This window comes from Thunnus albacares, chromosome 7 (assembly GCF_914725855.1).
Source record: "Thunnus albacares chromosome 7, fThuAlb1.1, whole genome shotgun sequence".
NCBI classification, from domain to species: domain Eukaryota; kingdom Metazoa; phylum Chordata; class Actinopteri; order Scombriformes; family Scombridae; genus Thunnus; species Thunnus albacares.
The window spans coordinates 27,306,420-27,327,807 of NC_058112.1; the positions used below are offsets into that span (position 1 = coordinate 27,306,420).

The window sequence follows — 21,388 nt, forward strand, 5'->3', positions numbered from 1 at the left end:
GTGAATGACGGTTACTGAGAAAAACACCCACTCAGTTGTAAATCTATTGTGCCTATAAAATATATTCACCTCATTTACACTTGAAGTTGCTTTATTGTTTTACAACACTGAAACAGCTGATGTAAGTTATTTTACTTTGATAAACAAATTAAACAAAACTCTACCTATTTATGCAGATTAAGTACAAAAACTCTTATATTATCAGAAGTATGTATCCCCTTTACTACTTATCTTAATCATCAGCAAATTGTTTATTGAAGTCACATATCCTGGATGGATATAAACGATGAGTAATCAGGGTGTGACGAGTGATTAGATTCCCTAGAATGACTTGAATCGGCCCTGCATGACCCCAAACCAGGAACACTTTCTGGCTTCAAGAGCAACTCAGTGCACCCATCAGAGCTCTGTCACCTTATCTTATTATATAGCAAACAACTGGTGCCTGACTGCCAAGCCGATCTCATGACTAACAGTAAATAATGGTATCCGCACAACTTAACTCCCAAACAACTAGAAGCTCTGATGAAACAATCAAGTTCACGATAATAAACTGGGTTATAAAATGTTATTGACAGTTATTAAAATGTGATTTTCTATGTGCAACAGTAATTAAAGTCCAACCTGCTGACAGCTCATGAGGAGCTGTGTGCGTTTGGAGTGCCGACCTTTGAACAGGTGGTTGGATACAAGGAGAAAGTATCAGGTTTCCTTTTATTTGCTGGCAGCTGATAAATGGAAATAATAAAAGTCGCACTCAAAGACAAAGAGAATCTGATTAAAATGTTCACTGGAAAACAAAAATTGTGGACAAACTTTATATGATTTTCTGTCATTTTTTACCACATATTTGGAAAATACAAAACCTAGACAGAGTAGATGTTCTGTTATTTAAAAAAACAAGTTTAATAGACTGTTGATAAAGACATAATCTTCTCATTGTGTATAATTGAAAATGCTCCTTTTGCTTTTTGTTGGTGTTTTTTTTGTTTGTGGCCTGGTGGGGGGGGAAATGATGACATGTGTGGACTGTATTGCTTATAGTGTCAACAGTTTGATGAAATGGAAAATAACAAAAATATATATATACCGCACAAGAAAATGTTCACTTGTGAATTGAGGCAAAGTGGAGTAACACACAAAAAACCCAAACATTTCCAGTAAAGTAATTGAGAAAACAGATATTTACAAAAGACTTTGGCAACATTAACATATTTACATTCTGAATAAATCCTCCCCTCTTTCAATGCTTCCCTTTTATTTAAAAGCAAATTTTATGACAGAAAAAAACCAAACAAACTAATAAATAAACATGAATAGTATTTATATCAATACATTTAGTCTCTGACTTGATTGTAAAATGGCTGATTACATAATATGACCATTTTCCAAATTTTTAGCTTCAGAAAGACCCGAGCAGGAAACATGGCACACTTTTAACGATAAAATCATCAATAGGAACAATTAAAGGACATTTTAATAAACTGAAACTCTTCAAGAGTTTAAAACCTCAGTGTGAAACTTACCTAAAATCATAAGTCTTAAAATGTCCAGAGTAAAACAAAAGCCACTGGTAAGAAGAGAGAATATCAAGGCCAAAAAGTGTTGACGGAGGAGCCTGAAAGGGACATTCATCCAGCAAACCTTTGAAGCGGTACTTGAAAGACGTCTTTTCAGATCTGCCATCAAAAGCGCAGCTGACAAAATATGTCTAAGAAAGGCTGGAGGCTTCACAGTTAAACACAGAATGGGCTGATTTGCTTTTGCTTTGCTTGCCAAAAGGATGGATGGTGTGATTCAGGAAAGCAGTCTCTTCCTGCTGTAGGTCTTCCCCGTGGTGGAGCGTCTCATCGGCTGACTGAAGGGAGACACCTCCACATCAATCTCCATCCTCCTCTCTGATGCAGCTTCATCTACGACATTTAGGAAATTAAGACGTAGGTTAGTAAACTTACAGTTAGGGTGATGTCAGTTTTCAAAAGTGTTCTAGTTTGTCACAAAAGACAGCGTTACCCCTACAATTGTACAGGCCTGGTGGGCCAAAAAATATTTTTTTTGAATGCCAAAAATAACACCAAATATCCTTTTATTCAGGAAATCAATAATAAATAGCGTTTGGGAGCCTCTGTGCGACACTGTTCCGAAATGTGAGTCAACCTGTGTCGTTGCCTGGGAAACCCTTGATGTGATGCGAGTGCCACTGCTATCAAGAGTCCCTTTAAATTACTGCAAAGCGAGCGTGAGAGTGTATGGGATTCAGGTTAGCTAACGTGAGCACGGCACCGCCTAAAACGAGATAAAGCTCTGACGCGGGTGACGGACGAACAAATATATCAACGATTTGCTCCAAAAAGGGAGAGGGGCAGCTTATTTTAAAGCAATAAATGCAGCTTATTAAGTCATTCTCTCCTTGTGACCACTTTGTTTTAAGTCTTGAATATACCAAGCAAACAAAAATTTGAATGCAAATATAAATTGCAGACCACCTGCTGCGCCACCTGACCGAAGCCGACCGCACGAATATGCCATCCCATGTGCCTCGTCCCTTTAGGGGTTTTTTTGGTGTGTACCACCAGGCCTGAAAAAAATTCCAGGGGAAACACTGAAAGGTGTTGGATGGAGGTGAGGTCAGGGCACCGTGCAGGACAGTCGAACTCTTCCAAACCAAACTGGGAAACATTATTTCATGGGCTGATTTTGTGTGCAGTGACGCTCATAATGAAGCAGGAAAGGATGTTCTCCAAACTGTTTCCCCAAATAGGAGACAACAGTACTGTGTCCATATACTTTTGTCCATCTAGTGTCTTCTAATTTTTCAGAATACCTTTGTGTAAAGTGTATTTTCAGAATATACACTTCATTTTCCTTTATTGGGTTTTTTTTTATCTGCTGGCAGGTTGGCAAAGAGCCAGTCAGGTTCTGGCATTCACCAGACAGTTTCCTGCTTCGGTAATACAAATGCTGAATTTTGACCTTATAAATCAAATGTTTAGACGTTGCCAACTTTTTTCAGTAGGAAGTAGCTAAAGCCGGCTCGAAAAGTTGTTGGATGACGTCACATGTTAATCTTTATATTGGTGACGTCATAACGCAATAACATCTACAAAATTTAAAAGAAATCTAAGTACATAAAATGAAATAAAACAGACTCTGACTAAATATATCATTAGCTTTTTTTGTCTTTTTTGAAGCATCATCAATATCTAAATCTACCTCTAATATTAAAAACTATTTTATGCAGGCTGTTGCATCGACTGAGAAACTGAAGTATCATGAATAGAGAGACGATCCAGACACTGGAATAAACTCACTATTGTTAACTTTATCTTTTTTGACAAAACAAAATAATCAAAATTGAATAGTCAAGTTAAAAAATTTAGAATAAAGACAAAAGGAGAAGGAATTCCCCAGTCAAACAGTCTGAACACAGTCAGTCCAGAGAGCCACGGCTACATTAGTGCTCATTCAATGAGAAATATGGGTGAGACTCTTTAAGGAAAGTAGTTCAGGTCTGACCAGTTGGCACCACCGTGTATAGAGTTTGACTTATATATAGTACATTTCCCATCTAATCGTAATTGGGAAAAAAAAGTAGTAATACACCTGTTTTACCACAACATTTATAATATTACTGATATATATACACATAATGAATATACATAAACCTGAATAACTTTAGTTGGGTGTCTAGTGATATCCTACAAGTCCCATTTTAATATTGTGGATGTGAAGATTTGTTTATTGACATTTGGGAGACAGACTGTGCTTTTAATGAACTGCCAAAAATGAAAACACCACAAACATTGAACTTCTTACCTTTAAAGTGTGGAGTTCTCTTGCCAGCAGAGCCTGTTCTGCCCTTGAACAACATCGGAGAGTGAGTAAGGGCCAAAATCCCGCTCGCTGTCACCGGCTTCCTCACTTTAGAGCTGGGAGGAGTTGCAACTGTCAAAATGTAGAAGACAGCTGTGATTAAATTACTGCAACTTGCAGCATACTGTTAAAAAAGGTGCATTATAAACTTAATGCATCTATTTCAGAAAAATGAAACTTTGTATTTATCATTTAATCTCTTAAAAACTGTGTTCATTGGATGTTTTTTTATAATACAGTAATATTTTTTTAATGCATGGATACTACATTCAGTTTAAATGGTGGATCTTGCACAAAAATTAGTCAATTGTTAGAAAGATAATTGATCAGAATTTAAATTATTCAACATTTACAATGAAGCTGTGAATATTTGCTGGCTTTATTTTGTTTTATACACTCACTGGTTATAATCTAAAACTGTTTTAGGTCAACAATGAAACAATTCTTAGTTGTAATCCTGAATCTCTCATTTTAAAGCTCATTAAGACTCTAGTTGTGTTACAGAGTTGTGTTGTGAACTTGTGTTGCCAATCATCAGCTTACTTGACTTGACATCTCCATTTCCAGCTGTCCACATCATTTCTTCTTCAGCTGTCTGAGGATGAGTGCAGTCAGCCTGCTGAGCTAGCTTCTCTATCCAGTACAAGTCTTCCCGTGGAGAGAGAGGAGATGCATCTGCTCCGACTGGAGGCGACTGTTTGGAAGTCAAAGCTAAAACTGCAGCTCTGTTGCTTGAGGGCTCATCGGTGTCCTCTGTGTCTTGCAACCTGCTAACTCCAAGCTCAGCTTCCTCCAGGAGCTCCTCCAGCAGCGGCTCCCCCTTCAGGCCGCGATCCTTTCCTCCAACCACACCGATCTGGGCTCTCTTCCTCCGAGGCCAGCTGTTGAGGTTGTCTGGGGTCACTTTTCCTACGCTCTGAGGTGAAGGGGTCAAGGGGATGATCTCTGCAGTCACAGGAGACATGGTTCCCGCTGGATGGTGTGTAGGGGTGTAAGACTGGCAAATGTAAGTTTGGACGCTTCCGCCTTTTCCAGGCGTGCTCTTGGCTGGGGTGACATGAGTACAGATGGATGGTGAGACACAACCAGGATCTCTATGTTTAGAGAACAAAGCCAAAGAGCTTTCCAGCTGAGAAGGTTTCACACCAACTAAAGGGCTCTGAGTTCCCGATCGAGGACCATCAGTGACCAAATCACCTGCGTTCATGGAGTCTGTGCGTTTGATTTTGAGTTTGGGCAGTCCCGATGTTTGCATTTCCATTTCTACTTGATAAGACAGAGGGTTCGGTGTACCCATACACTTCTGTCGACTCAGTTTGGAGGGGCCTCTAGGGGTTGAAAATCGAGGAGAATCGTTAGCGTACCCCAAACGAGCAGCAGCCTCCCTCTGTTGGCGGTCAGGGGTCTGCCGGAAGCCGTAGCTTCGCCCGGGTGTGCCTTGTTGTGGCGCACGTGGTTTAGGAGAAGCTATGTCTGACAAAAAGTCTTCACTGGACTTTGAAGGCTTCCGTGAAAAGCTGATATTCATCTTGAGCCCTCCGCTAAACTGCGTCTTTACAACTGCCGCATCAACAATGTCCATACTGTCGTCGTCCGTGGAGGCGGAGTTGAAATGTGAGGAGTTAAACTGCTGTGAATCTGTATTGGAACTCGAGTCGGTTTCAGAGTTTTGCGAAGGTTCAGCCTGTACTTCTTCTATTGTGTCTGACCGCTTGTGCTTTTCCACAAGGTCGCAGTTCTCAGAAAAGTTGGATTCTGTGTTTAGTTTGGAGGAAGCGTTCTCATTAGACTGGGATCTTAAGTTATGTCTGGTGGTTTTAACACCTTGAGCAGACCTCGTTCTTGTCGGGGACTTTGCTGGAGACTTAAGTGAACTATCTGATCCTTCTGAAACTGTACTACCTCCTACTGGTTTAAACAACAGCTTACATGGGGAAGCAATGTTTGAACTTTTGCCTGGAGTTCGTCCAGAGCGAGTAATCATTTGGTGAGTAGGACTGGGAGTCTTGGTTTGAGCTGTATTGTTGTTGTGGTAGTCTAGAGGTGGGGTGGATTGTGAAGGAGGCATTTCTAGTAGATTGTCACTCTTATTGTCTTTTAAAGGTGCTTTCATCCTGCTGTCAAGTCTTTCCGAAGACCTCAGATTTTTTTCCGGTGTCAAAAAAACACTATTTACATTTTCTGAAAGCTTTAACAGGGTTACTTGACAGGAAAAGCTACGCCCTGTCGGAGATAACTTTTCTGGGGTCTTGAAAATGTCAGTTCTGCTGTTGCTGCTTTTGACAGGACTGCTGAACTTGTTAGTTGTCTTCAGCAGTCTTGGAGAACTGCGAGATGCAATGTGCGGCGACTCTGGCACCTTGAAATTAACAATGTTGTCTGCCATTCTACATTTTCGTGGCGATGGAGACCATGTGACGCTCTTTTTGGGAGTCCTGGACACTGGGCTGTTGAGTAAATGTGATCCAGATGAAGAGCTGCATTCAACCACAGCCTTCACCGGAGTCCTGAGAATACCCTTCAGCGAGTTCCCCAAAGGGCTTAGCTTAGTAGGTGTCGCTACCACAAGAGTCTTTCTGGCTGGAGATCTGAAAGGACTGCCTCTCAAAGCCATACCAAGCTCACGAGAGCTTCCTGCGACAGGGCTCTCTGCAACAGAGAGAACATGCATCCTGGATGAAGGTGGGGTTTTAGGGGTTCCTGGGGTTCTGGGGGTTCTGGGAGTCCTGGGTGTTGTGTTTCCATGAAAGGCTCGTCCACGTTTGCCGGGTGACTTTGTTGGTGTTTTGTTTGGACTCTGTAAAATGAAATAAACAAAATAAAGTACTTAAATTCAACTCAGGTTCAACACAGATACATATTTTAAAATGTATCCTTGTACAGTACAAACACTTACTGTAATTCTTTTTTAGTATTAATATTCAGGAAAATCACATAACTTAGTCAAGGGAATAGTTAAGCATATTATAATGATGAGAAGATGGAAGAATGAACACATAGATACTGTAATTAAATTGAGGTTTTAACGACCCATGAAGGAAAATTAAATTATGAAAATGAAAGAATCCACTCTGCACTTGTTTTTACAAAATGTGGAAGAAATCGTATTAAGTACAGCTACATGTAATGTGTTGAATAAACTACATTATGAAATGAAGAACTCACCTCAAAGACACTAGAGTCTGTGGACAACCGTGTCCTGGTGGCCCTTGTTGACTCTACGGAGGTAGAAGGACGACCGGGAGAAGCAGCCGCCCCGAAAAGGAGTCGCATGGGAGACCGAACAGTTTTTACATCAACGCTGCTGATTTTACTGTCGCTGAGAGTGAGCTGGGACGCAGAGAGAGCCCTTTCCAAGTTGCGGGAGCGAGGTTGAGAACTTGAATAGAAGATGTTTGAGTGTCTTCGAGCAAACTTCTTTATCCTTGGGCTCCTTCTTAAGTCTGCAACAAAATCAAAACAAGAGGAAGGCTATAAATCACCTTCATATCGTTCAACACATTTATAAAGGTCAAATCAAATAGTCAAAATGTCAAAGGGAATAAAAAACTATAAAATGTTTTCTAATTGCAATATACCAGTGTCAAGTCATTCAAAATAAAAATTGAAAAGCATCTAGAAATGTTAAATGCTATGTTTATTTTTTTTTTTTAAAGAAATATATTTCATGAAGCCAATTTGTTTCTAGCAGGATTAAGTTTTTAAAATAATGTGAGCTATTTTACTTAGAAATATATTTTCTGTGCAATTTTATATAAAATACATTACACTGTAAATAAATCAATATTGTAATACCGACTCCTGCTGTGCTTGTATCTCTCATTACTTCATTTCAAAAAGACAACACCTACTTTTCTTGTTTACTCATAAAAAAAGACAAATATAGATTATAATCAATACATTCATGTACATATCTTGTGTGGTGGAAAAAGAACAAAAATTTCCGGTTTCAGTAAAATACCTTCTGCAGGTTTTACTGGGGATTCTTCCACAATGCAGTCCTCAGTTGGGACAGATCTCCTGAAAAATGATTGTCAAAAATACAACAGTAAATATTCCTAATTTACAGTGGTTGGCAATTGCAAATAATGCAACAAATATCTTAAGAGGAATGTGAATAAATACTTTAATAAAATCAATAAGGCAAGCTATTCATGAATAAACATACCTTCCCATTTTCTGCCGATAGAGGAGCCGACTGGACACTTGTTTGTGGACGGGTGTTTCACACACTTTCTTTGTTATAAGTTTGTGTCTCTCTGAAAAGGAAGAATTTCCATTGAGATAATTTGATAAAAATATCAAGATAACTGAAACCGATGTGTGGCGAAATATAAACTCCTATCATAAAGAAAATACACTAAGCTTCTTCCTTTCTGTTAATCTAGTCGGGATTACTTGAGTATCAAGGTTGTCTTGTTAGCTTTCATTCCTTCATTTACTACAGTTTTTATTTAAATTAACTCACAATAATGGCTGTTTTTACCTTCAGACTCATGTGATCGCTTGCGTTTCAATCCTTCCACGGCAGACACAGACTGGCTCCTCGGCAGCTTGGCTTTCTTCGAGGGGGAAACAATCTCTTGGTTGAACAGGTTTCTCCTCACCTTGGTGACCTCTGTGGACAATCAGAACAAGGTCTCTATTTAGGACTCTCATGTCAACATGGTGATGCCTACTGCACTATTCCTCATGCAGGCTTTTGCTTTAAACGAATTTCAAAGTGTCACATTGGTATTATGTAATACTCCACCCAAAATCTATCTTTAGAGTATGACTCTCCTCCCTAAAAAGAGTTTGTAGTTTGCTACTTTGTTGCAGAGAAGCTGAGGTCAGTTTGAATTCAGTTAGTTACAAAGTCTTTCCCTCTTCAAAGGGCCATCAGAAGTAGTATATTTAGCCACATATTGACAGATCTATGAGTAATTAAAACATACTGAGCAAACCAATCAACAGCAGGGGAGTGGTTTAAGTTTTCTGTGGATGAAACCAATCAAATGAATTCAAGCTGACCGCAGTCAGTGTTCTTAATTAAGGAGGAAACTACAAACTTTTAACCAACGGAGGCTAATTTTTATGTTCAAAAAGTAGATTTTGTGTGGAGTAGCCAAAGGTTTAGTGCCGGGGATTTGATCAAGTTAGATATAAAACAGAACATACCTTGTGTTTCTTGTTTCTGAGGTTGTGGCTCTTCAACATGTTTCTCCAAAGCAACACAGACCTTTGATTTTGACTAATGAAAAACACAATAAATCAGGTGAGACAAACTGGATAAGAGAACAATTTTAAAACAGCTGACATGCTGTTTGGATAATGCTAAGCAGGTTAAAATGCAAACATTAGGTTTAATTGTAACCCCAATGAGATATCGAGAGTGTTTAATTATCTTACAGCTCTTGTAGTCTTTTTAGGCATCTCTATTTGACGTAGACTCTGTGATGATTCAGTCATACTGCGATGACGAGTCAGCATCCCACTCCTGAAAAAAAAAAAAAGACACAATCCTTAAATCTCGCACATGTTCCCTCCAAATTTATGGATCATGGCTTCATCATATAATTGCTATTAATCCAATGAGAAAGCAAACATTCAATGAGCAACATTCGTCATTATCTTCACTTAAATGTCACATGTTGTTGTAGTATCTCATCGTTTTCAATTCCAACCAAAAACAGTGTCTTTTCAGCTAACATGCAGCCTCCCCTCACCTCCTCTTGTTGGCTGAGCGATTTCGCAGGTCCTGCAGGCGATCTCTGCCATCTGAAACCAGGCTGTGTGTGGAAAGGGGAGGTGAGGAGGCCGAAGGAGAAACGCTGTCCTTGGCAACTGACTCGTCACTGAAGAAGTCAGCTGGCAGAACAGCCACCAAGGCCTCAGGGAGCTGAGTGCCCAGACTGTGGTAAATATCTGCAAGCACCCTGGGGACAGCTGTCAGGAACCTGGCATGACACAGAAAGGCTTTTGTTAAAATCAGTGTTTCCAATTACAATTCAATACGGAGGCTGAGATGCACAAAGTTGGCATTCAAACTTGGCATTTTTCATCGGTTTTGTTTGTAACAAGACTAAGAGCCTACAGCCATGCTAGTGGCTCAGTGAGGCTGCATTAGGCACAGCAGTGATTTGAGCTGAATGCCAACAACAGCAATCTAACATACATCTTAGTTTACTGTGTTAGCTTTGATAGTTTGCAATAAACACAAAGTACAGAATTGGTGAGAATTAGTATTTAGTCATGAACCAGTTTGACCTGATGATGGTGCTAGATGAAAAGTTAAGGCACCACTAAACTTCACTACAATTCATGCTGAGGAGAACATGAATGTCTATACCAAATTTCATAGCAATCCTATAACTGAGACATTTCACACAAAGGCACAAATGTCAACCTCATGGTGGAGATATTGTATAGGCAAAGTCAGGGAATCACTTAAGTTATTAAGATTGTCTGGGAGCTACAAACGTCTGTAGAAAACTTCATGGTGACCAATCAAATAGTTGTTGAAATATATTTTAATCTGGACCAAAGTGGTGAACCGACTGACCAACAAACAGACCGACCAGCTGACATTACCATCCCTAGAGCCATGCTGCTAGCATCAGTAAAAGATTTAAGGCAATCATGCAGCAAGGTGTGTTGGCAAATTAGGTTAACACTGCAGGAAACTCGGAAAAAAAAGAAAAAAGATCACATTCCTGCAGCCTAAAACACTTACCCTGGGAGGACCTCGTCTTGAAGGAACCTTGCTAAGCAAACTGGGTCTTTCGTTAGGGAGATAATCCTGAGCATTTCAGCCACCTGAGGAACAGGAGAAGTTTGAATTCATTGGTTTGTTTTGCTATTGTGCAGTCAATGGAGATCAAAACAGACATAAACCGGTTTCAAGTTGTAAATAAAAATATATTAAATATTGGAATCTTTCAATAAAATCTAACATTAGTTTATGGTGATTTACTGAGGGAATTAATTTAATATGGTCAGTTTCCATTCAAACAAGTAAACAAAAGTTCCATCTTGTTTACTGTCTCAGTCTAAGAAAATGCACAACAACAACCAGCTAAATACAGTTTCCAAGAGCATCTTTGTCTGAAAACAACCTTTTTTCACAGTGTGGCTTGCAGAAGAGTGACAGTGCCAACTTTAAGAGGAAAACTATTAGTTACTTTCCTGATCTTTGCCGTTACAAAAGAAAACTACAATTGCACCAAGCAGTAATCAATAGTGAGTATCCTACCTCCTCTGCCATTTGATCAGCATCCAGTGAGTCAGTCTGCTCTGAGGAGAACAGTCTGCACAACTCCAACCTTAACAACGCCTGAAGCTGGCACCTACAGGAGACAACTTGTGTTACTGACACCTAAATATAACTGACTCAACTGTGGAGTAAAATGACTTTATTAACCTTCATTTATCAGGATTGACCAGCCACACATGAACGTCTACACACAAGCACACGTCTTACATCTGGGAGAGAGCCAGGGGTTTAAGTGGCTGATCCATACAGTTTGATGTGTTTTGCTGACTCAAAACAAGATAACCCACAGAAATAGAAAGCACTCACTCTCTGACTTTGCTCTCAACATCAGCAGCTGTGCCGTAGAGCTGCCTGATTGATTTGCTGGTCTTCAGGAGGTGCTGCTGGACGAACAGTGAAGTCTTCACCTGCAAAGCAAATGTTACACATGTAAATTAATCACAATCCAATTGTTCTATCGGGCTTTAATGTATTTTGTTTAATGAAATAAATTCTCCTGAGCTTATAAATGTGAACGCTACAATCTGGCCATCTACAAAAATGTACCAACTGACATTTATGGACAACTGAAATGACAATATATTTCATCTACAATTGTGTAGCATAACCATCTATCAATTAACCCATTGTTAAATAAGAATAACCAGTCTGCTTAGAGGACGGATCTTAAAATACATGTAAAGATATATGTGTTTCACCTCCAGGTCGGATTCTGCCACAAGGAAGGTTTTCACAGCAGACAGGAGCTGCTGGACATCAGTGAGGAGGGACGAGTCTCTCTCTGCCACGGTCTTCTCATAACTGGATTTCAGATGAGACAGCAACTCTGCCTCACTGGTGAAACCTGGGCGAAGGGAGAAGATGCATTATTTGAGTTGTTACTTTATTAGAATGAATGAATTACTCACTTTATCAATAAACATAATGTAGATTTTTTATTTGCACATAACAAAACTAGCTTCTATGTGCCTCCTTGGAGTTGAAAGGTCAGACACATAGTAGCGTTTTGACGTTTTGACAGAGACACTCACAGATGGTGTTGGCTCCTCCAGGTTTGTTTCTGTCACTTGACCGTCTCTTCCCCTGTCTATCTGGACCCTTGACCTCCACCCCCTGCTGCTCAGCCTCAGCCTGGTTCTTCTGAGCTTTCACATTGAGCCGTGCAACATTCAGCATCTGCAAGGAGCGGCTCATCGTCTTCATCTTCTGTTTCACTGGAGTGCGTTGGGCGCCACCTGCAGACGGAAGAAGGACAATGACACCAAGAAAATTAACATGTGCTGCTCTCCCTCAAGTTATTTTGACAAGGTAATACAGGAATGTTTTTCTCCCATTTTCTCACAATTAAAAAAAAGTTAACTTAATTGTTGTCTTAAAGGATGTCCATACTTTTCTGAATGTCATGACCATCATAGAAAAACTGAAATATGCATTAAACTTTCTTACGTTTCTTGCCCCTCTTGTTGTTTGCACCCTGAGACGTCTGATACAGTTCAGACAGGTCACTGATCAGCTCCTGCTGTAAGACAGACTCCTCCTCTTCTCTCTGCTCTGGCGCTGCATACAGCAACCTGCTCAACAATATAAGAAATACAACAACAGGACAATAGCAGTTACCTATTTGTACCAAGATTGAGTACGTTACACAGTAGGTTCCGTTTATTATTCTTGTTTGTAAACCTTTATTTAACTCTTGCTATGTACAATATAGTCGTCATCAATAAGAAAAGATTGTGAAATTAGAGTTCCCCGTACCTGAATGACTCCATTAAATGCGAGCTCACTCCTGACTGATCTGACTGAGGGAACCAACTCTCCAATACGCCTGTTGTCAGCGGACAATGACTAACTTCCTGCTGGGCCCACTCTGGAACAGGATGATAGTTTGGCTGGTCTGAGGAATAAAGCAAAAAAAGCAATAAATAGCTGGCATATATAGTGGTTTTGGTGTCTTACTTGCAATTTCAATAAGACACACATATAGATGAGGACCATAAATATTTGAAATGAAAAACAGTTGTCGTGGTCACAGTCATAGGTTGTCGTTTGTCATATTAACTGGCTGCGGAACATCAAGAAGGCCGGTCTTATCTAATATAAGCATATTCAAGGGCAGATGCCAGAGAGAACAGATGGAGACAAGAGAGGAGAAGGGAAGAAGACACATAAAACACAGAATATCAAAAGAAATTTGATATAGTGCTGATAGTGAGGAACTCTTTTGTTGAGACTGTCATGGACAATGAATCACAAACCTCATCCCTGAAGAATTTTGGTTTAGTTTCTGTCTGTGTTTTTATTAAACCAAATTAACTGAAACCAACGCCAAGCTCAGTGCATGGTTTGGAACAGAGGACCAGGCTGAGTTCCTAACACTATGAAAGCGTTCCAGGAGAGACAGTCTGAAAATGTGTGCGGTTATCTCCATATTTAGAGAATATTGTGTCTTCTCCCTCTCTAAGACGGCAGGCTTCAAGTGTGGCTGTTCAGAACAGCTATTAATGTTTCTGATATCCTACCCTCAGACCTTTTGATAACATATACTTTTGTCTTTGGTGGCAGAGTCATGTGGTTGACATTTTGAACCCTGATTATTACAATTCTATCCTTACCATCAATACCATCACCATCCTCCTCCATGATGTCGTACACTACTCCCAGAACGCTGCTCACAACATCTGGCAAATCGGAGGAGCTTTCAGCTGTGGCAGGGGCGACGATTTCGGAGGTGAGGAGCTGGTCGTTCTGAGTGATCTGAGGCTGGAGAACGGTGAGCAGAGCTGTGAAGTGTGACAAGGGGGAGAGGACGGCCGAGGACACCAGACCGCTGTCTCTCACCTCAGCAAACTGGAGGAATGGCCGAAAGATGGAAAAAAAAAGCAGCAGAAGTGAATCAGTAAATGTGCAGAACCATCACAACACAAAAGATCTTAAAAGAGGGAGGATTAAAAACAGGACCTTGTGTATTTGTGTAAATGATGCAGTAATCCACTGAGCTACTGCATGTAAAATCTTTGATTTAAGGAACAATCTACCTCTAGTCACACTACCATAAATTTTAGACATTCGGTGCAATTAAAAGTTATTGAGAAAAACTTGTTGAAAGATGTTTTTTCGGTGTACCATCTGTCCTTCAACCTGCCATGTCTACTTTCCATGTTTGGAAGAGAGTGCTGCCTGTTTTCCTAAGTGGGAAAACATATGTGCCTTTTCAGAAATGCATTTGAATGCCAATGCAAAACCCTCGATGCTGAGGGACAGACACAAAAATCTAACATCTACTATTAATATTTATGACATCTGAAAAAAAAAAAAAAGTTTCAGAAAATGCAAAGGACATCACCAACACCCTTTGTTTTTAACTACTGTGTTGTTAGTGGGTGGATCTCGTGTAAAATTAGCACTGTTGTTGTGTTTGGACGTCTCACCATGTACAGAGCGTGAGTAGAGAGCTCCATTAGGAGATGCTGGAAGGCAGCAGCTCCCTGGTCACTGCTGCTGCTGCTGGAGCACTGGAGCACCCATGACTCTGTGGAGGTCTGTGTCAGTGATGAGGCGTCCCAGCCCTGAAGCACTCCTTTCAGACACACTTCCACCGACTCTGAGAGAAGCCTCTGTCTGCGAGACACTGGCTCTACCATAACGGCGCAGCTCTGTGTCATATCGCCTGGGTGGGTGAAGAGTAACACAAGTGAATAACGGCTCTTCATTCTGCCAACACTAGGTTTAATGTGTTTTACTTCCCTTGTTTTTCCATTTTGTGTTTTGCTCATGTTATTGAATTTTGATGTATCTATCATCTTTATTATTTTTTTTGTTACCACTGACATGAGATATTTATATAAAGCCCCATGTTCTTGTTTTTCAAATCTGTACGTGTATTTGTTTTACACTCTGTTTAATAAATAACTGCAAATATAAAAATTACATAGAAAAGACAATAAGGACATGCAGTATAATGTCTCATGATTATTTTATAACAGTATTTAAACTACAGATCACATCAACAGTTATAAAAGCTGGACTTTTTCAAGTATTTCTGAGTCTAGCAACAGTTTGTGTCTCTCACGTGTTGGCATACATTCGACATCTTTGTTGTGATTCAGAAACAGAGGTACAAGAGACAGACTTAAAATGTTTTTTTTCATCATTCAGAGGACATAATGTTTTTTATATTCAGATAGGGATTCTGGAAATACCTTCAGAACAACGGCAAGTGTTTTTAAATGACCTTATGAGTTATTCAAACATCACCAGTTAAAAATCTTTTAGAGAAACCAGTGGTTACCTCTGTGACCTGAATGTAATGCTGATACATGAGAGTCATGTGTGTCTAATTGTACCAAATGTTAATAAATGTTCCTTTGAATGTTACCAACCTTGCCCCAACTGCAAAACTCCCCTTGTGACAGGAAAAGCCAGGCAGTGCAGCCTTTCAGATGACAGCAGGTATCCAATGCTGGACCTGAAAGCAAAGGTCTCTCTCCTGAAGCCTGAGTCTGACTTCTGGGTGCAGCAGAGGTTCAGTAGGGCAACCATTGGGATCACTTTGCCACCTAACTGTGCCAGAACCTCAGACAGCTTGTTGGAGCCGAGATGGTCCTCACACTTCATGACCTGCAATAAGACAAACGGTCAGAGTTGCTTGTGTGAAAGGGATTGAAACAAGTAATACTTTGATGTTTATAACCATTCTAAACTTCACACTGACTGGTTACAAGGTAAAGAGTCTGACTTAAGTTTGGTTAAATGTCTTGACATGTGCAGCTGTTTAAAACATCTACATACCATTTATCGCAAGCGTTGATGGTCCCATTGCTGCTATACAGGTAGTAAACTGACTCTTTACACCCACACAGTGGGTTTCAAAAAAAGTGACCAATTTCTCTGGGCTTTTACTCAGAATAAAAACTTAACTCTACATAGTGGGTTACTTGGCATAGTGGATACTGGAGTAGATGATGTGTAGTTTAGAGCTGGGATATATGGTATGTAGTCGTTTTAGCTTTTTAAATGTGAATATTTTCTTGGCTTTGAGTGACAGTGATTAACATTTTTTCACAATTCCTGACGTTTTATAGACCAAATGACTAATCGATTAATCGAGAAAATAATTGACATGATTTATGACAATGAAAATAGTCCTTATTTTCAGCCCTAATGGTATGTCAGTGGCCTGTATATACTGTGATACACTTGAAAATATGTTTTTCTAGTCTTTATAGCTGTGTTATAGTTAGATTATGCAGTTTTGTTAACTTCTTTCACTACATTATGTAAAACAGATAGTTGTGAAGTTCTTTGTCCATGTTTTGCTCGTTTTTTTTTTTTTGTAGGTGGCTTATGCTAATACTCTCTTGAATGCTACAGTACTACATGATTTACTCACCTGTACATGTGATCTGCTGTCAATCCAGTGCAGCACAACCTGTCGCTGAACCAGCATGTCGTGAAGACCCCTGGATATAACGTGCTCCGATACATCTGTATGCACGCCATGGTTTCTCAAAGAGAGGTAGTCCACAAGTTGTGTCCATGTCCGTGGACACTCTGACACAATAAACACCACATTCCTCCCATTGCTTGACAAATCATCCTCCTGTGAAACACTGGGCTTTCCAGGCCGGCTCGACTTTCTGGGCCTCAGGGAAAGTTTAGTGGGAGAAGTGATGTCTGGTCTGTCCCACTGGAAGTCCAGCAAGGTTTCTTTGAGTGCGTTTTGGACTGAAGCAGATTGATTGGATCGCTGCTTCAGCTGAGAACTGCGTAGTTTATCCTTTATGTCAAACTTGGAGTCAAACTCTATTTCGAAGTCCTCAAACGTTTTGTGGAGAAGCTCCTTGAAGTCTGATCCCCTTGATATGAGGCTGGCATTGCGGCCAGTCTTACATTGGAAGAATTTATAACCCCACCGCACTTTCTCAAATCCATACTTGTAACCGAAATGCAGCAGAATTTGTAATATTCCTCGTTTCAAGAGATGGTTTCTGACTTCCAGCTGGTCGACTGACTCGTGATCTCCAAAATCCACATCGATAACAAAGACCAAGTTGTGTAAAGCCATGCCGTTCCTCAACGATAAGCCATGAAAACAGGTCAGCCTTGATCAAATTGATTCATTAGCCAAGTAAATATGCTGACCTGCCGACGGGTCGTTCATTGTGTGTTGGCACAGAGACGCCATTTACAGCAGCTGGCATTAGCTATCTTCATGTTTCTAGGCTAACCCTGATTAGCTTCAGTTAGTGTGACATAAGTCGAACGCTTGCCGTTGTTTGAAATAACTTGACACCTACGGAAGTAAAGAAACACACCCGAGCTTATTTGGCTATTATTAAGACTTCTTAGAGTTTTAAAACAGCGCTATTCGCGTACCTAAACTCTTCTGTACTCGCCATTTTCTCGTAGCTGCTAGTCCCTTAACCGTTCGCGCTCCTTGAACAAGAACCCACCCCTTTACTGCGATTGGTCGTATCCCGTAGCAACAATAATCTCATTGGTCCAAAATAGGGAGTAAAGTAGATGGTGATTTGTCACAAGTCCTTATACTAACTTTTGATTGGCCAAATTCACCATCAATCAAATCTGAAGCAACGTACTACATGAAATATGACACAAACATGCGGCGCGATGATAGGCTGACATCGCTTGCATTTAACTTTTAAACAACTAGTGCATTTTTATATCAAGATGTACAGAATGGAGAGGGACTTTAAAGACCCCCTCCAGACATGTCTTAAAAATACTCAGATTTGAATAATAATATGTGTCTGATAAGGTTTTCCTACAAAGTTTCCACAAGTTACCCTGTTAAAAATCTTTAAAAGAAAATCTCCTCCAATTCTCCCTCTTTGAAAAATCCAGAATCAATTAATATGCAAATATAATTAATTTCAAAAGTTTAACTGCTGGACACAAGATGTTTCTAACTTCACTGTAAAGTCTATTCTCAGTTTATGTGCACTGGAGGCTTCAAGTTTCCACATCACACTTGTTGAAACTGAATATTGATGTCACAAATCATGCTAGTAACTACACAACTTAAAATGACATTTAAGGTGAGGGAAACCTTCCCCCTCGGGCGGATAAATGTGAAAACAGCGTTCTAGTGTTAAACTTTACACATACATCATCCTGAACAGTGAAGGTTAAACATCCAGCTGTAGAAACAAGAAGAAAAACACATCCTTGACTGGAGGGTGTCTTTAAATAAATAAAGGATGAAATAGATGATAAAATTTTACTCCACACATAACAAGTGTAAAAATACAACATGGTAAAATTACAGAAATGTCTTACTATTAATATTTGAATGATAAATTAAATGAATTTGAAAGTTTTGGACTTCCAAAAAGACACTGTGGGGCAAACAACAATGCAAGTTGCTGGACAACAGGTTATCCAATAATTTAGGGATGGGAAAATAAGATAACTAGCTATGCCATTGTAGAAAGGTTGGATTGATTTGGTTTGTTAGTTGAGCATGTTATTGTATGTTATATTTAGTTTCACCTGCCTGCTCTGTCTGGGTGTAAAGGAACGAGACTAAATCAAAAATAGGCAAAGGACTCAGACACTAAGTTTTTTTTTATCATGTTGGTCCAGTGATGATTACTGGCTCCTGTGTGCCAAGTAAAGCACTAAGAATGAGAGCTTGGTATTCTCGACCATTCTGTCTCTCACTGCCTAAAATGGAAAAACTCTCATTCAGAACATTTGGCTTTGATCTGGAGGTCTGGGTTGTCTCATTGGTTTTCAATGTTCCCTCAAGTTTAAAGCAGGGTAGAACACACCAAAAGTGTGTCTGCAGAACAGAAAAATGCCCATATAATGCTATCCTTAGTGTTGGTCTGTTTCAATTCAAAGAACAGTTGGTATTTTCACATATTGAGATTTGTCAGCATTAGTAGAAAATGTGTAATAATAAACCTTGTGTGATTTAATTAAAGTTCATCATTCAGTGACATATTTAAGGATCTTTTCAAGACTTGCTGATAAATGATGCTGCAACAAAGTCTTATAGATATATATACTGTACATATCTGCATGATAACAAGTGTTCCTGCAGCTGTCTTCATTAAAATCTTGTAAACAACAAAAATCCAAATAATTAAAGCAGGGATTATAATCTTTAAATGCATGAACCTGGTTTATCTGTTTTACAGATAGATGGGGTGAGCGAGCATCTTTCTCCTTCTCCCTGAGTCTGGAGGGCAAATCACAAAAAGGGAAAATTTAAGGAAATAGAACACTGGGAGAGGAGGTATGTGGGTCACCTTCTGTTTTGCATCCGTAATCACCTCTTTTCTACAGCACCAGGGGGAGATGAAGAGCTCAGAAAAAGCTTTGAAATGGAGAGAGAGAGATGAAAGGAGCATGCTGAATGTTGGTGGCTCTGCTTTCTGAGTCCCACCAGACACCCCCTTAAATCATGAGACCAGGATGTAGGTCAGGGATGCTTTCAGGAGCGTGCCGCTGTTAAGACAGCACGCATGTTTGCATACACATATGGATGCACACATATAAACACAAACACACAAAAGTGCACATGTATGCGTTCCTGTCGCTGTTGGTTATCTCCAGGTTATTCAATAGTGATTAATCTTTTCCAAGGGTCAAAGTTCATCTGTAACATAACTGGAGTCAGAGATGGTCATAGTAAATGTTGCCTGAGAAGCAAACAAAACAAAACAAAACAAAAAAAAAGAAACATTTGGACCACAAAATTGAACATTTTCTGCATTTGAAAAGGATTTTCTGGTTTACAGGGTTTAAATGTTTTGCCATATTAGCTGTGTGTTGCAAGAGATGACAGTTTTCATGCCACTCATCCCTCCCTGGTCTGTCAATCAATTGGTTCAACACTATGATAAAATACTATAAAATATCTACTGGATGGATTGATATGAATATTCACGGTCACCAGAAGTATCCTGACTGTCAAATAGTAAGTTTTACACTTAAGTTCAGGATACCTGTCATATTAGCATTAGCATTCAGATACAAAAAAGCCTAGCTGATGCTGCATTTACGCCATGCAGAAATGACCATATTTACCGGTTTCCGATCTGTAAATACTGTTTATCTCAACATCCAAGTGGTAATCTGAATCTCAGAATTAAAACCTTGTGTTTTTCTAAAAGGTCTAATATATTTGACTTGGCACAAAATAATATGACACTATCTGAAACACAGACAAACACCAAAGCCCCTCACATCATCTTAAATCCATCAGTCAAGGTAATTACACCCTATTTAATGCTAATTTGGTAAACGCACACCATTTCTAATCCATGAATGACCAATGTGCCCATCATTTTGTCCTAGGATGTAAGATCAGCAAAGTTGTCTCATATTTTCATCCAGCCATCCATTTTATTGGCCTTCAGACTTTTGAGTCTGGTTGTATTTTTAAAATATTAGATAGATAAATATATTCAGCTGGACAGTGTGGAGCTCATTGCATACTTCAATGGACATCAACCGGACAGGTAGCCATCATACAGCCATTGCTGATGTCAAAAGACTTATCAAAATGCAATTAGGTCAAGTGTGCGGATGTGAGTTCTGTGACAGAAATGTTACAGACACACAGTAGCACCAACAGGCTGCTTAACATAATGTTCTCCAGGCTGTGGGTGGAATTACTGAGTAGATTCTCTCAACTTGGCAGCGAGAACTCTTGTTCCATGTACCAGATATTACTAATACTGACCTTTGTATGGGAGCACATCACTAAAATAGCCTTGATGGTGGCCAAGATGTTAATGAAGTATATTTGACGTCATTAAAATGGGACAGCCTTCATTGAGCGCCATCTTGAAAACCTTTTTTTTGATCCCACTGACCCTAAAAATACTAAATCTCTCTGCGGACCAGCGTCCCAGCTGCTGTTTGTAATATAAACAAGGCAGAGAACTGGCTTGTTCTGCAGACATTTTCTACTTGTTTTGGAGACATTTTGTAAAAATGTGGCACTCAATTATTAAAGATGCAAGAAAAAAAATCAAAATATGTTAATGCACATCAAGAATAGGCACAGTTTATTATATAAAAGCCTTAATACACTGGAAGGAATAAGGAGAACAAAGAAAACTAGACAATTTTAAAAAATGTATTTTAGTTTTTATTATCATTCTTTATTTGTATATAATATATGTTATTTGTTGTGTTTCTTTTGACCTTTTTTGTGTTTTTTTCTGTACTCTCTCTCTCAGCTCTGTATATTTTTGTATATGATCTGTCTGTCCACTTAAAATA

General features: G+C 39.5%; 1 protein-coding gene across 1 annotated transcript; it reads right to left on the minus strand.

Moving 5' to 3' along the window:
• Positions 1 to 882: 882 nt before the first annotated feature.
• Positions 883 to 17,575, minus strand: ticrr (TopBP1-interacting, checkpoint, and replication regulator). Its single transcript, XM_044356861.1, has 21 exons — positions 16,518 to 17,575; positions 15,508 to 15,745; positions 14,557 to 14,795; positions 13,741 to 13,975; positions 12,884 to 13,022; positions 12,575 to 12,699; positions 12,160 to 12,363; positions 11,827 to 11,972; positions 11,435 to 11,535; positions 11,108 to 11,201; positions 10,589 to 10,671; positions 9,582 to 9,812; positions 9,265 to 9,352; positions 9,034 to 9,106; positions 8,360 to 8,491; positions 8,042 to 8,132; positions 7,835 to 7,893; positions 7,039 to 7,316; positions 4,417 to 6,670; positions 3,817 to 3,945; positions 883 to 1,913 (listed from the first exon to the last, which is right to left on the minus strand). The coding sequence occupies exons 1-21, from the start codon at positions 17,190 to 17,192 to the stop codon at positions 1,798 to 1,800; spliced, it is 5,730 nt and encodes a 1,909-aa protein (XP_044212796.1). The 5' UTR covers positions 17,193 to 17,575; the 3' UTR covers positions 883 to 1,797.
• Positions 17,576 to 21,388: the final 3,813 nt, after the last annotated feature.